The sequence below is a fragment of the Callionymus lyra genome, chromosome 1 (assembly GCF_982586985.1).
Source record: "Callionymus lyra chromosome 1, fCalLyr1.hap1.1, whole genome shotgun sequence".
NCBI classification, from domain to species: domain Eukaryota; kingdom Metazoa; phylum Chordata; class Actinopteri; order Syngnathiformes; family Callionymidae; genus Callionymus; species Callionymus lyra.
In genome coordinates, this window is record NC_141818.1 from 725,470 (window position 1) to 738,175 (window position 12,706).

General features: G+C 44.2%; 2 protein-coding genes across 3 annotated transcripts in view; both read left to right on the forward strand.

Moving 5' to 3' along the window:
• Nucleotides 1-2,097: 2,097 nt before the first annotated feature.
• Nucleotides 2,098-5,964, forward strand: LOC148087315 (ribonucleoside-diphosphate reductase subunit M2-like). 2 transcript variants are annotated; one of them, XM_087786894.1, is made up of 11 exons: nucleotides 2,098-2,114; nucleotides 3,343-3,433; nucleotides 3,519-3,581; nucleotides 3,659-3,784; nucleotides 4,441-4,557; nucleotides 4,624-4,757; nucleotides 4,840-4,934; nucleotides 4,992-5,125; nucleotides 5,192-5,296; nucleotides 5,389-5,502; nucleotides 5,728-5,964. In XM_087786894.1, the coding sequence occupies exons 2-11, from the start codon at nucleotides 3,350-3,352 to the stop codon at nucleotides 5,878-5,880; spliced, it is 1,125 nt and encodes a 374-aa protein (XP_087643020.1). In that variant the 5' UTR covers nucleotides 2,098-2,114; nucleotides 3,343-3,349; the 3' UTR covers nucleotides 5,881-5,964. The 2 variants fall into 2 exon arrangements, with proteins under 2 accessions (XP_087643020.1, XP_087643012.1); XM_087786886.1 differs by lacking the exon at nucleotides 2,098-2,114 and having other exon boundaries at nucleotides 3,254-3,433.
• A 3,285-nt stretch (nucleotides 5,965-9,249) lies between these two features.
• The window catches only part of LOC148087316 (pleckstrin homology domain-containing family G member 3-like), a 12,469-nt gene continuing 9,012 nt past the window's right edge, over nucleotides 9,250-12,706 (forward strand). Inside the window, exons 1-4 of the mRNA XM_087786189.1 lie at nucleotides 9,250-9,348; nucleotides 9,531-9,631; nucleotides 9,728-9,797; nucleotides 10,028-10,074. Coding sequence (XP_087642315.1) covers nucleotides 9,250-9,348; nucleotides 9,531-9,631; nucleotides 9,728-9,797; nucleotides 10,028-10,074 — 317 coding nt within the window. The remainder of the gene's footprint in view (nucleotides 9,349-9,530; nucleotides 9,632-9,727; nucleotides 9,798-10,027; nucleotides 10,075-12,706) is intronic.

A 12,706-nucleotide genomic window follows, 5' to 3' on the forward strand; every position in this document is an offset into this window, starting at 1 on the left:
TACATGTGAGAGTGAGACACATGTGAGAGTGAGATACATGTGAGAGTGAGACACATGTGAGAGTGAGATACATGTGAGAGTGAGACACATGTGAGAGTGAGATACATGTGAGAGTGAGATACATGTGAGAGTGAGACACATGTGAGAGTGAGATACATGTGAGAGTGAGATACATGTGAGAGTGAGACACGTGTGAGAGTGAGATACATGTGAGAGTGAGACACGTGTGAGAGTGAGACACGTGTGTGACGTGTAAGAGTGAGACACATGTGAGAGTGAGACACATGTGAGAGTGAGATACATGTGAGAGTGAGACACGTGTGAGAGTGAGATACATGTGAGAGTGAGATACATGTGAGAGTGAGACACATGTGAGAGCGAGACACATGTGAGAGTGAGATACATGTGAGAGTGAGACACATGTGAGAGTGAGATACATGTGAGAGTGAGACACGTGTGAGAGTGAGATACATGTGAGAGTGAGACACGTGTGAGAATGAGACACGCGTGAGACGTGTAAGAGTGAGACACATGTGAGAGTGAGACACATGTGAGAGTGAGACACATGTGAGAGTGAGATACATGTGAGAGTGAGACACATGTGAGAGTGAGATACATGTGAGAGTGAGACACATGTGAGAGTGAGATACATGTGAGAGTGAGATACATGTGAGACTGAGACACGTGTGAGAGTGAGACATGTGTGAGACGTGTAAGAGTGAGACACATGTGAGAGTGAGACCCATGTGAGAGTGAGACACATGTGAGAGTCAGATACATGTGAGAGTGAGACCCATGTGAGAGTGAGACACATGTGAGAGTGAGACCCATGTGAGAGTGAGACACATGTGAGAGTCAGATACATGTGAGAGTGAGACACATGTGAGAGTGAGATACATGTGAGAGTGAGATACATGTGAGAGTGAGACACGTGTGAGAGTGAGATACATGTGAGAGTGAGACACGTGTGAGAATGAGACACGTGTGAGACGTGTAAGAGTGAGACACATGTGAGAGTGAGACACATGTGAGAGTCAGATACATGTGAGAGTGAGACACATGTGAGAGTCAGATACATGTGAGAGTGAGACTCACTGATTCTTCACTGATTCTTCACTGATTCTTCACTGATTCTTCACTGATTCATCACTGATTCTTCACTGATTCTTCACTGATTCTTCACTGATTCATCACTGATTCTTCACTGATTCTTCACTGATTCATCACTGATTCTTCATTGATTCTTCACTGATTCATCACTGATTCATCACTGATTCATCACTGATTCTTCACTGATTCTTCACTGATTCATCACTGATTCTTCACTGATTCTTCACTGATTCATCACTGATTCTTCACTGATTCATCACTGATTCTTCACTGATTCTTCACTGATTCTTCACTGATTCATCACTGATTCATCACTGATTCTTCACTGATTCATCACTGATTCTTCACTGATTCTTCACTGATTCTTCACTGATTCATCACTGATTCATCACTGATTCATCACTGATTCTTCACTGATTCATCACTGATTCATCACTGATTCTTCACTGATTCTTCACTGATTCATCACTGATTCATCACTGATTCTTCACTGATTCATCACTGATTCTTCACTGATTCATCACTGATTCATCACTGATTCTTCACTGATTCATCACTGATTCATCACTGATTCTTCATTGATTCTTCACTGATTCATCACTGATTCTTCACTGATTCATCACTGATTCTTCACTGATTCTTCACTGATTCTTCACTGATTCATCACTGATTCATCACTGATTCTTCATTGATTCTTCACTGATTCTTCACTGATTCATCACTGATTCATCACTGATTCTTCATTGATTCATCACTGATTCATCACTGATTCATCACTGATTATTTTTTGTTTCCAAAAAACAACATTTAATGAAATTAGTAGTTTTATATATCGTGACCTTCATCACAAGACTCTGAAGGTCACGCTGTTTTATTATTATTTTACATTAATTTCTTCAACAATGTTGTTCTCAACGTTAACAGGGTGTTGTTCTAGGAGGAGACACTAGGTGGCAGCAGAGGATTGTGGTGCGATTCTCTGGACGTTGTTTTCCGGTCATGACGTAAGTTTGATTCTCTCTCGAGAAATACGTTAAAATGGAATGTTTTCTACATTATTTGTTGTTGTTTGTTTGTACGATTGTTATTGTAACATATTCAATGTTTCATGATCTTTGTCTTCGTCACACATCGTGTGTGTCTGTGTGTGTGTGTGTGTGTGTGTGACTGTATTGTATCATCAGTGTGTGTGTGTGTGTGTGTGTGTGAGACTGTATTGTATCATCAGTGTGTGTGTGTTGTTGTGATGTGTGACTGTATTGTATCATCAGTGTGTGTGTGTGTGTGTGACTATTGTATCATCAGTGTGTGTGTGTGTGTGACTATTGTATCATCAGTGTGTGTGTGTGTGTGTGACTATTGTATCATCAGTGTGTGTGTGTGTGACTATTGTATCATCAGTGTGTGTGTGTGTGTGACTATTGTATCATCAGTGTGTGTGTGTGTGTGTGACTATTGTATCATCAGTGTGTGTGTGTGTGTGACTATTGTATCATCAGTGTGTGTGTTGTTTTGTTGTGTGACTCTATAAACATTTAAATGAACTAAAACACACTTTAAACCTAACAAAATAAAAGTATTTTTATTTCATAAACACCTTCAAACATAGTCAGATGTAAACAAATGTTCGGACAGGAAGTGACGTCAAAGATCGATGCGTTCAGTAACACAAAAGGTTTTTGGACAAAAAGACACAAAGACACGTCACAAGACAACGGCGGGAGAAAAAGACGCTCGAGCTAGAAGTTCGTTAATCTTTTCTGACGTCACACTTACGTTCATTTTGTAAGAACGTGAGAAAACAAGTTAAAGTAAAGTTTTAAAATGAAAATAAAGATCGAACAAAGTTACTGTTTCAACACGGACTCGTTTTACTGTCGCACGTTCAACACGTGACTGTTTCTCAACAAAACTTGACGTGAAAATGTTTTTATTCGCGTTTTTATTTGTGTTTCGTAAACGCAACAATCAAAGCTCTATTTTCCCACCGTCTCTCCGAGCTCTTGAACGCAGCTCACCTTCTGATTGGCTGCGACGTCACGTCGATTTAAAGAGCTCAGCTCACGCTTCGCTGTGATTGGTCCAGAGGTTTCAGGCGCCAAATTTCCAACATAAAGCTCGCGCGGAGACGATCCTCGTCAGTTGTTCTCCCGCCACAGACGCCGCTGGACCCGCACGAGCTCCTACTTTTACCGCCTTTTTTAAACCTTTTATTGTTTCTTGTCCTCGAAGCTGAAGTATGTCGTCACGCAACGTTCTCTCCTCGCTGAACACCAGCCTGAGCGGTGAAGTGAAGAAGATGTCGCTCAACAAAGAGAACACGGTGAGTCCAGCTGCAGCTTCTTTATCTTCTTCTTTATCTTCTCTTTCATCTTTATCTTCATCATGACGTCATGTCTCTCTTCCAGCCTCCGAGCCTCAGTTCTTCCCGCGTCTTGGCCTCCAAAACCGCGCGGAAAATCTTCAACGACGTGAGTAAAACTAAACTAAAGAACTTTCCCGCCTCTCTGTGGCGCCAAACATGACTCCCTGACCGTCTCGCGCTCAGACTCCCGCGGGTTCCGAGCCTCTCCTGAAGGACAATCCTCGCCGCTTCGTCATCTTCCCGATCCAGTACCACGACATCTGGCAGATGTACAAGAAGGCCGAGGCCTCGTTCTGGACCGCGGAGGAGGTGAGTGACCCTTGACCTCTGTGGTGCTTTGACCTGCGTGTGAACGTCTCAGTGTTCAATAGAAACTGACACAAGTTTGAATGTATGGCGGGAAAAACGCTACAGTGGCGCACAAACGCTGAAGTCATCAAAGCGCAGTGAACTCGTTTGATTTTGATTTTTCCCGCGTCGCCCTCGCTGTGACGTCACGCGGAAGTCGTTGAATAAACGGAGTTAAAACTAAATAGACTAAATAAAAGCTAACCTTTATTCAAGTAGATGATAGTAAATTAAAAAAATCATACATATTTGTGATCGATTCACACTTCCTGCTTCCGTTTAACTTCCAAAATAAGGTTTTCTTCTCTGGTGGGAAAACACAACTGACTCATTACTGCCCCCGCGTGTTCTCCGTGCAGTACTGTAAGAACTTTTAAATAAAGATAAGATTTTATAAGAGTAAGTAATATTTATTTATATAGCCTTGTTTTATTTCCTTCTGTTTCACATCACTTACAGTAGTTTCCTTAAACGTTAAATGTTTTTAAACTTTTTGATGTTTGTGGTTAAATATGGAGATGAGAAAAATGATGAACTAGTTCATTCTTGGAGCTGAACTAGTTCACAAGTTGGTACACATGTGTGTATTCACCGTGTGTGTGTGTGTGTGTGTGTAGGTGGATCTGTCCAAGGACCTGCAGCACTGGGAGTCCCTGAAGGACGACGAGAGGTTCTTCATCTCGCACGTTCTTGCCTTCTTCGCCGCCAGCGACGGCATCGTCAACGAGAACCTGGTGAGTGTTCAGGGTCAAGGGTCACATGACCCCGAGCGAGGTCACAGACTAACAAGCGTCCACCAGGTGGAGCGCTTCAGCACGGAGGTGCAGGTGACGGAGGCGCGCTGCTTCTACGGCTTCCAGATCGCCATGGAGAACATCCACTCGGAGATGTACAGCCTGCTGATCGACACCTACATCAAGGACCACGCCGAGAGGTGCGTGTCTGGGGTCACATGACCTGGTCACATGTCAGGGTCACATGTCAGGGTCACATGACTGACGTCCTGTCGTTTCCAGGGAGTATCTGTTCAACGCCATCGAGACGCTGCCGTGTGTGAAGAAGAAGGCCGACTGGGCGCTGAACTGGATCGGCAACAAGAACGCTGGCTTCGGTGAGTTCGTGTGTCTGCGTGTGTGTGAGCTCTGGTACTGACCAATGCCATCCGCAGGCGAGCGAGTCGTGGCGTTCGCCGCCGTGGAAGGAATCTTCTTCTCCGGATCCTTCGCCTCCATCTTCTGGCTGAAGAAACGAGGTCTGATGCCTGGACTGACCTTTTCCAACGAGCTCATCAGCAGAGACGAGGTACGGCGACACACGTGTGTGTTTGTGTGTACGTGTGTTGACCCTTGACCCCCGTGACCTCCGCAGGGCCTCCACTGTGACTTCGCCTGCCTGATGTTCAAACATCTGCTCAACAAACCCTCAGAAGAGACGGTCGGGAACATCATCAGAGACGCCGTGGCGATCGAGCAGGTGTGTGTGTGTGTGTGTGCGCGTCGCTCGCTGACCTCGTGTCAGTCATGTGACCTCGTGTCAGTCATGTGACCCCGTGTTTGTGTTTGCAGGAGTTCTTGACTCAGGCTCTGCCAGTGAAGCTCATCGGGATGAACTGTGACATGATGAAGACGTACATCGAGTTCGTGGCCGACAGACTGATGGTGGAGCTCGGCTTCTCCAAGGTACACACTTGTACACACACTTGTACACACCTCTGTGGTGATGACACGCGCAGGGGTACACACATCGGTCAGACATGGTGACCGAGTGTCTCTGCGGCGCCGCCGGTGGACGTGTGGTCGACCGGCGGACGAGCAGAGACACGATTCTGCCGCTTCTGAACAGTCACATGACGCGTCACATGACCAGCCGTGTGTGAGTCCACCTGACCACGAGTGTCTCCTCAGATGTTCCGCGTGGAGAACCCCTTCGACTTCATGGAGAACATCTCTCTGGAGGGAAAGACCAACTTCTTCGAGAAGCGTGTGGGCGAGTACCAGCGCATGGGCGTGATGTCGGGCAGCAGCGACAACACCTTCCGACTCGACGCCGACTTCTGAGATTTTACTTGTTTTTCTTTTTCATGGACTGTACATATGGTTTTACTTTTTTAGTGCAAATAAATTATTCTCTTGCATGTGTAACACGTGGCTCTGGTTTCATTTGTTGAACTTGTATTGACTGAACTCTCGCGAGATTTTTGTCCTGCAATGCGTAGAATGACCACCAGAGGGAGTGACTCGCCGAGGCTTCCTTAGTTCTGCTAGAACTTTATTGATCGTCAGGTCTTCGGTTTTTTTTTTCTTATTGGACAAAACGATTCATTAAAATTATAAGAACGAAGAAATAAAGATGGAAAACTCTCCTCTAATGACAAGTAGATGTGTTTAGATTATAATAAACTCCTGCACGGATTAAAACCAAAGCTGGATCTGATCAAGCTTTGGTTTAATATAGAATAAACTATTTGAAACTCTCTGGTTTCTGCTGCTTAGCTCCAGGTTAACACAGCAGCACCTGAGCGACAGGTGTCGCTGCAGAAGCTGCTTTTAATCCAGATTAACCTTCATCCTGTTTTCAGATTAACCGTCTCTGACTCTCGGTTTTTCTTTCTCACTGGAGGCAAAATAAACGTCTGTAGAAACATGAGGCGACAGAAGTTTAGGAAGCTTCGCTGAAGGTGTGCAGGTTAGTGTCGGTGTGACTGTAGTCAGTGTCAAATAGTTAGTCGGTGTTGGCATAGTTACAATCTGTCAGCGAAGTTGCATTCAGTGAAGTTACAGTCGGTGTAGTTACAGTCTGTCAGTCGAGTTACAATCAGTGTCGGTGTAGTTAGTTTGTGTAGTTACAGTCGGTGTCAGTCGAGTTACAATCAGTGTCGGTGTAGCTACAGTTGGTGTAGTTACAGTCAGTGTCAGTGTAGCTACAGTCGGTGTAGTTACAGTCAGTGTCAGTGAAGTTACAGTCAGTGTCAGTGTAGCTACAGTCGGTGTAGTTACAGTCAGTGTCAGTGAAGTTACAGTCAGTGTCAGTGAAGTTACAGTCGGTGTAGTTACAGTCTGTGTCAGTGAAGTTACAGTCAGTGTCAGTGTAGCTAGAGTCGGTGTAGTTACAGTCAGTGTCAGTGAAGTTACAGTCAGTGTCAGTGTAGCTACAGTCGGTGTAGTTACAGTCAGTGTCAGTGAAGTTACAGTCGGTGTAGTTACAGTCGGTGTCAGTGAAGTTACAGTCAGTGTAGCTACAGTCGGTGTAGTTACAGTCAGTGTCAGTGAAGTTACAGTCAGTGTCAGTGAAGTTACAGTCGGTGTAGTTACAGTCTGTGTCAGTGAAGTTACAGTCAGTGTCAGTATAGCTACAGTCGGTGTAGTTACAGTCAGTGTCAGTGAAGTTACAGTCAGTGTCAGTGAAGTTACAGTCAGTGTCAGTGAAGCTACAGTCGGTGTAGTTACAGTCAGTGTCAGTGAAGTTACATTCAGTGTCAGTGTAGTTACAGTTGGTGTAGTTACAGTCGGTGTAGTTACAGTCTGTGTCAGTGAAGTTACAGTCAGTGTCAGCGTAGCTACAGTCAGTGTAGTTACAGTCAGTGTCAGTGAAGTTACAGTCAGTGTCAGTGAAGTTACAGTCGGTGTAGTTACAGTCAGTGTCAGTGAAGTTACATTCAGTGTCAGTGTAGCTACAGTCGGTGTAGTTACAGTCTGTGTCAGTGAAGTTACATTCAGTGTCAGTGTAGTTACAGTCAGTGTCAGTGTAGTTAGATTCAGTGTCAGTGTAGTTACAGTCAGTGTCAGTGAAGTTACATTCAGTGTCAGTGTAGTTACAGTCGGTGTAGTTACAGTCAGTGTCAGTGAAGTTACATTCAGTGTAGTTACAGTCGGTGTAGTTACAGTCTGTGTCAGTGAAGTTACAGTCAGTGTCAGCGTAGCTACAGTCGGTGTAGTTACAGTCAGTGTCAGTGAAGTTACAGTCAGTGTCAGTGAAGTTACAGTCAGTGTCAGTGAAGTTACAGTCGGTGTAGTTACAGTCTGTGTCAGTGAAGTTACAGTCAGTGTCAGTATAGCTACAGTCGGTGTAGTTACAGTCTGTGTCAGTGAAGTTACATTCAGTGTCAGTGTAGTTACAGTCAGTGTCAGTGTAGTTAGATTCAGTGTCAGTGTAGTTACAGTCAGTGTCAGTGAAGTTACATTCAGTGTCAGTGTAGTTACAGTCGGTGTAGTTACAGTCAGTGTCAGTGAAGTTACATTCAGTGTAGTTACAGTCGGTGTAGTTACAGTCTGTGTCAGTGAAGTTACAGTCAGTGTCAGCGTAGCTACAGTCGGTGTAGTTACAGTCAGTGTCAGTGAAGTTACAGTCAGTGTCAGTGAAGTTACAGTCAGTGTCAGTGAAGTTACAGTCGGTGTAGTTACAGTCTGTGTCAGTGAAGTTACAGTCAGTGTCAGTATAGCTACAGTCGGTGTAGTTACAGTCAGTGTCAGTGAAGTTACAGTCAGTGTCAGTGAAGTTACAGTCAGTGTCAGTGTAGCTACAGTCGGTGTAGTTACAGTCAGTGTCAGTGAAGTTACATTCAGTGTCAGTGTAGTTACAGTTGGTGTAGTTACAGTCGGTGTAGTTACAGTCTGTGTCAGTGAAGTTACAGTCAGTGTCAGCGTAGCTACAGTCGGTGTAGTTACAGTCAGTGTCAGTGAAGTTACAGTCAGTGTCAGTGAAGTTACAGTCGGTGTAGTTACAGTCAGTGTCAGTGAAGTTACATTCAGTGTCAGTGTAGCTACAGTCGGTGTAGTTACAGTCTGTGTCAGTGAAGTTACATTCAGTGTCAGTGTAGTTACAGTCAGTGTCAGTGTAGTTAGATTCAGTGTCAGTGTAGTTACAGTCAGTGTCAGTGAAGTTACATTCAGTGTCAGTGTAGTTACAGTCGGTGTAGTTACAGTCTGTGTCAGTGAAGTTACAGTCAGTGTCAGCGTAGCTACAGTCGGTGTAGTTACAGTCAGTGTCAGTGAAGTTACAGTCAGTGTCAGTGAAGTTACAGTCGGTGTAGTTACAGTCAGTGTCAGTGAAGTTACATTCAGTGTCAGTGAAGCTACAGTCGGTGTAGTTACAGTCAGTGTCAGTGAAGTTACAGTCAGTGTCAGTGAAGTTACAGTCGGTGTAGTTACAGTCAGTGTCAGTGAAGTTACATTCAGTGTCAGTGAAGTTACAGTCAGTGTCAGTGAAGTTACAGTCGGTGTAGTTACAGTCAGTGTCAGTGTAGTTAGATTCAGTGTCAGTGTAGTTACAGTCAGTGTCAGTGAAGTTACATTCAGTGTCAGTGAAGTTACAGTCAGTGTCAGTGAAGTTACAGTCGGTGTAGTTACAGTCAGTGTCAGAGTAGTAACAGTCGGTGTTGGTGTAGTTACAGGTTTGTTGATCCTCCTTCAGGAAGAACAACTGGTAAAATGACGCAGAACTCAGAGCCGAGCCACCTGGACCGCGTTGTCACGGAGATGGTGGAGACGGAGCGGACGTACGTGTGTGACCTGAGGATGATTGTAGAGGTGAGTGTGGGCTGACCTCAGGGGTCATGACACTCACTGTGTGTGTGTGTGTGTGTGTGTGTGTGTGTGTGTGTGTGTGTGTGTGTGTGTGTGTGTGTGTGTGTGTGTGTGTGTGTGTGTGTGTGTGTGTGTGTGTGTGTGTGTGTGTGTGTGTGTGTGTGTGTGTGTGTGTGTGTGTGCAGGACTACCTGTCCCACATCATCGACCAGTCCAGCGTCTCGCTGAGTCCGGATCAAGTGGTCCGGCTGTTCGGGAACATCGAGGACATCTATGAGTTCAACAGGTGTGTGTGACTCACAGGAAGCCTCAGCAACAGGCGTGACTCTGTGTGTGTGTGTGTGTGTGTGTGTGTGTGTGTGTGTGTGTGTGTGTTGTGCAGCGAGCTGCTCCAGTGTCTGGACTTGTGCGACAATGACCCGGTCGCCGTGGCCCGCTGCTTCGTAACCAAGGTAACCACTGAAGACCAGGACTCGAGTGACAGTCGTGTTGATGACACGTGATTGACAGCTGTCAGTCACTGTGACACACAAGGACGAAACACTGGAGTCCTGGCGACACAGGTGAGACAGGAGGAGACGGACATCACTCTGACAGAGGAACACACTCTTCTCCTCCTGGCTCCGCCTCTTCCTGTGTCACTTGGATCAGAACCAGAACTTACTCAACTCACTTCCTGCAGAGGAGAGACTTCAACATCTACACACAGTTCTGCAACAACTACCCCAAGTGAGTCCATATGTGTGTGTGTATAAATGTGTGTGTGTGTGTGTGTGTGCATGTGTGTGTGTATAAATGTGTGTGTATAAATGTTTGTGCGTGTTTAAATGTGTGTGTGTGTGGGGGGGGGGATGTGTGTGTGTGTGCATTTGTGTGTGTATAAATACGTGTGTGTATAAATGCGTGTGTGTGTGTTTATATAAATAAGTAAGTCATTTATTTATTTTTATTTATAAAGCGCTTTTCCAGACCAGGGTCACAAAGAACTTAAACAATCAAAACAATATTCAATAAAGTATATATTTTAAAGATCAAGATAAAACTGAGAACAACAGAGGAGTCTCAGAAAATCAAGGAAAAGCCTGAACAAATAGAAACGATCTTATCATCAACAATCACCAGAGTTTCAGTTTTGTCCACATTTAGCTTCAAAGTGTTTTCACTCATTGTTTGATTTCTAGCAACAATTGACTAAGTTCAGCCTCTGGGGCTCAGTTGGGTCAACAGAGCAGTAGAGCTGGATGTCATCAGCAAACATGTGGAAGAAACATCAGGATTTTAACAGACGAATCAAGTAGAAACAAAAAAGGACCCAGAACAGAACCTTGAGGGACTCCACACAACAGATCTGCCTATTCAGACCTCATTTGATTGACAGATACACTAAAACTGCGCCCAGAAAGGTAAGATGAGAACCATTCTAACACAGACCCAGACAGTCTTCATCCCTCAGTCTTCTCAGCAGGATCTGGTTCAACTGTGTCAAAGGCTGACGACAGATCCAACAGAACCAGAACATCATGATGTCACTGGACACCTTCAGTAAGACTGTCTCCGTAGATGTTTATGGAAGCCAGACTGAAACTTCTCATGGATGTCGCTCTGATCCAGGAACAGCTGCTCAGACACAACCTTCTCCAAGATCTTGTACAAGAAAGGGAGCTTAGAAATAGGCCTGAAATTACTGAGGTCAGTTGGGTCTAAGCCTGGCTTTTTGAGCAGAGGCTCCACAATGGCATGTTTAAATGCATTAAAAACCCCTGTGGAAAGGGAGAGGTTCACCATATTGGTAACTCAGGGGCCAATTACATCAAATACTTTGATAAAAAGCCTACAAGGAAGGACGTCATCTGAGCAAGAGGAGGGTTTCATCTTGTTCACTAGTGCTGAAATATCACCCAAAGATACAGCAGTGAAGGAAGACCAAGAGGAGGAGAGGGGCTCAGAGACAGTAGGGGTTCCAAACAAAAGAGAGATTTTCTCTTTGATCAATTTAATTTTGTCAGTAAAAACCTCAACAATCATTGCTGTCAGCTTCACAGAAGACAGGCGTGATTTGAGGAGCAGGAGACACGAGAGAATTAATCGTGTCAATCAAAACTTTGGGGTTTTTCTTATTGGCTGCTACCAGTTTTCTGATGTAATCAGATCTAGCAGTTTCCACCATCTCATTGTAAGAAGACATCAGATCCCTGAGGTGAAGTCTGTGCACCTCAAGTTTAGTGGACTTCCAGAGACGCTCAGTCTTTCGACAAAGTCTCTTCAGACTCAGGAGATCTTGATTTGTTCAAGGGCACCGTTTTTTCAGAATTTTCAAGTTCGATTGAACAGGTTTGATCCAGTATTTCAACACAATGATCAGTGAAACAGTGAATCAAACACGTTCAGTCATCAAAGGAAAGACGGTCAAACATAGCAGAAAAACTGTCTGCAGTATCGGCTGAGATGACACGCCTCTGAGACCTAACTTTCAAAGGCTTAGGTTCAGGGATGAAGTCCAGGTTCAACAAGAGAAGGATCAGATGAACATCATGTACAGATACATTAGAAATGTTCAGCCCGAGAGTAAAAAGTAACTTTTTGATGAGTGGGTTCAGAAACATGTTGCTCAAAATTAAAGCTTCTGTTAAAGTTCAAAGTTCTTTAGCAGAACAAGATGTGACGTCATCAACATGAAGATTAAAGTCTCCAAGAATAAGAACAGATTTGAATAATGGAAGATAAGAAGTCACTAAAGTCTTTCAAGAACACTGAAGGACCAGCTGGTAGATTGACACACAATAGAAAGGTCTTGTAGATCAAGATCATCTGAGACTCAAAAGAAGTGAATTCCTGTGTTTGAATCACTTTGCAAGAACAACTCTCCCTAAAAACTGTAGCAAGACCTCCTCCACGACCAGAGAGGCGAGGCTTCCCCAGGACAGCGCTCCCTACTGGACAGAGTTGTTCAGATGAATAAACTCTTCCTCTCTCTGCCAAGTCTCAGAAAGACATAATAAATCCAAAAGAACTCTTGTGAAAAGATCATTAACAATAAAGGATTTATTAGTAATGGAGCGAACATTAAGAAGTCATTCAGCACCGATGACGTCACTGATGACGTCACTGATGACGGTCACATGGTGTATATGTGTGTCTATATGTGTGTGTGCGTATAAATGTGTGCGTGTGCGTGTGTGTGAATAAATGTTTGTGTATATAAATGTTTGTGTGTGTGTGTGTATAAATGTGTGTGTATATAAATGTGTGTGTGTGTGTGTGTGTATAAATGTGTGTGTTTATAAATGTGTGTGTGTGTGTGTATAAATGTGTGTGTATATAAATGTGTGTGTGTATAAATGTGTGTGTATATAAATGTGTG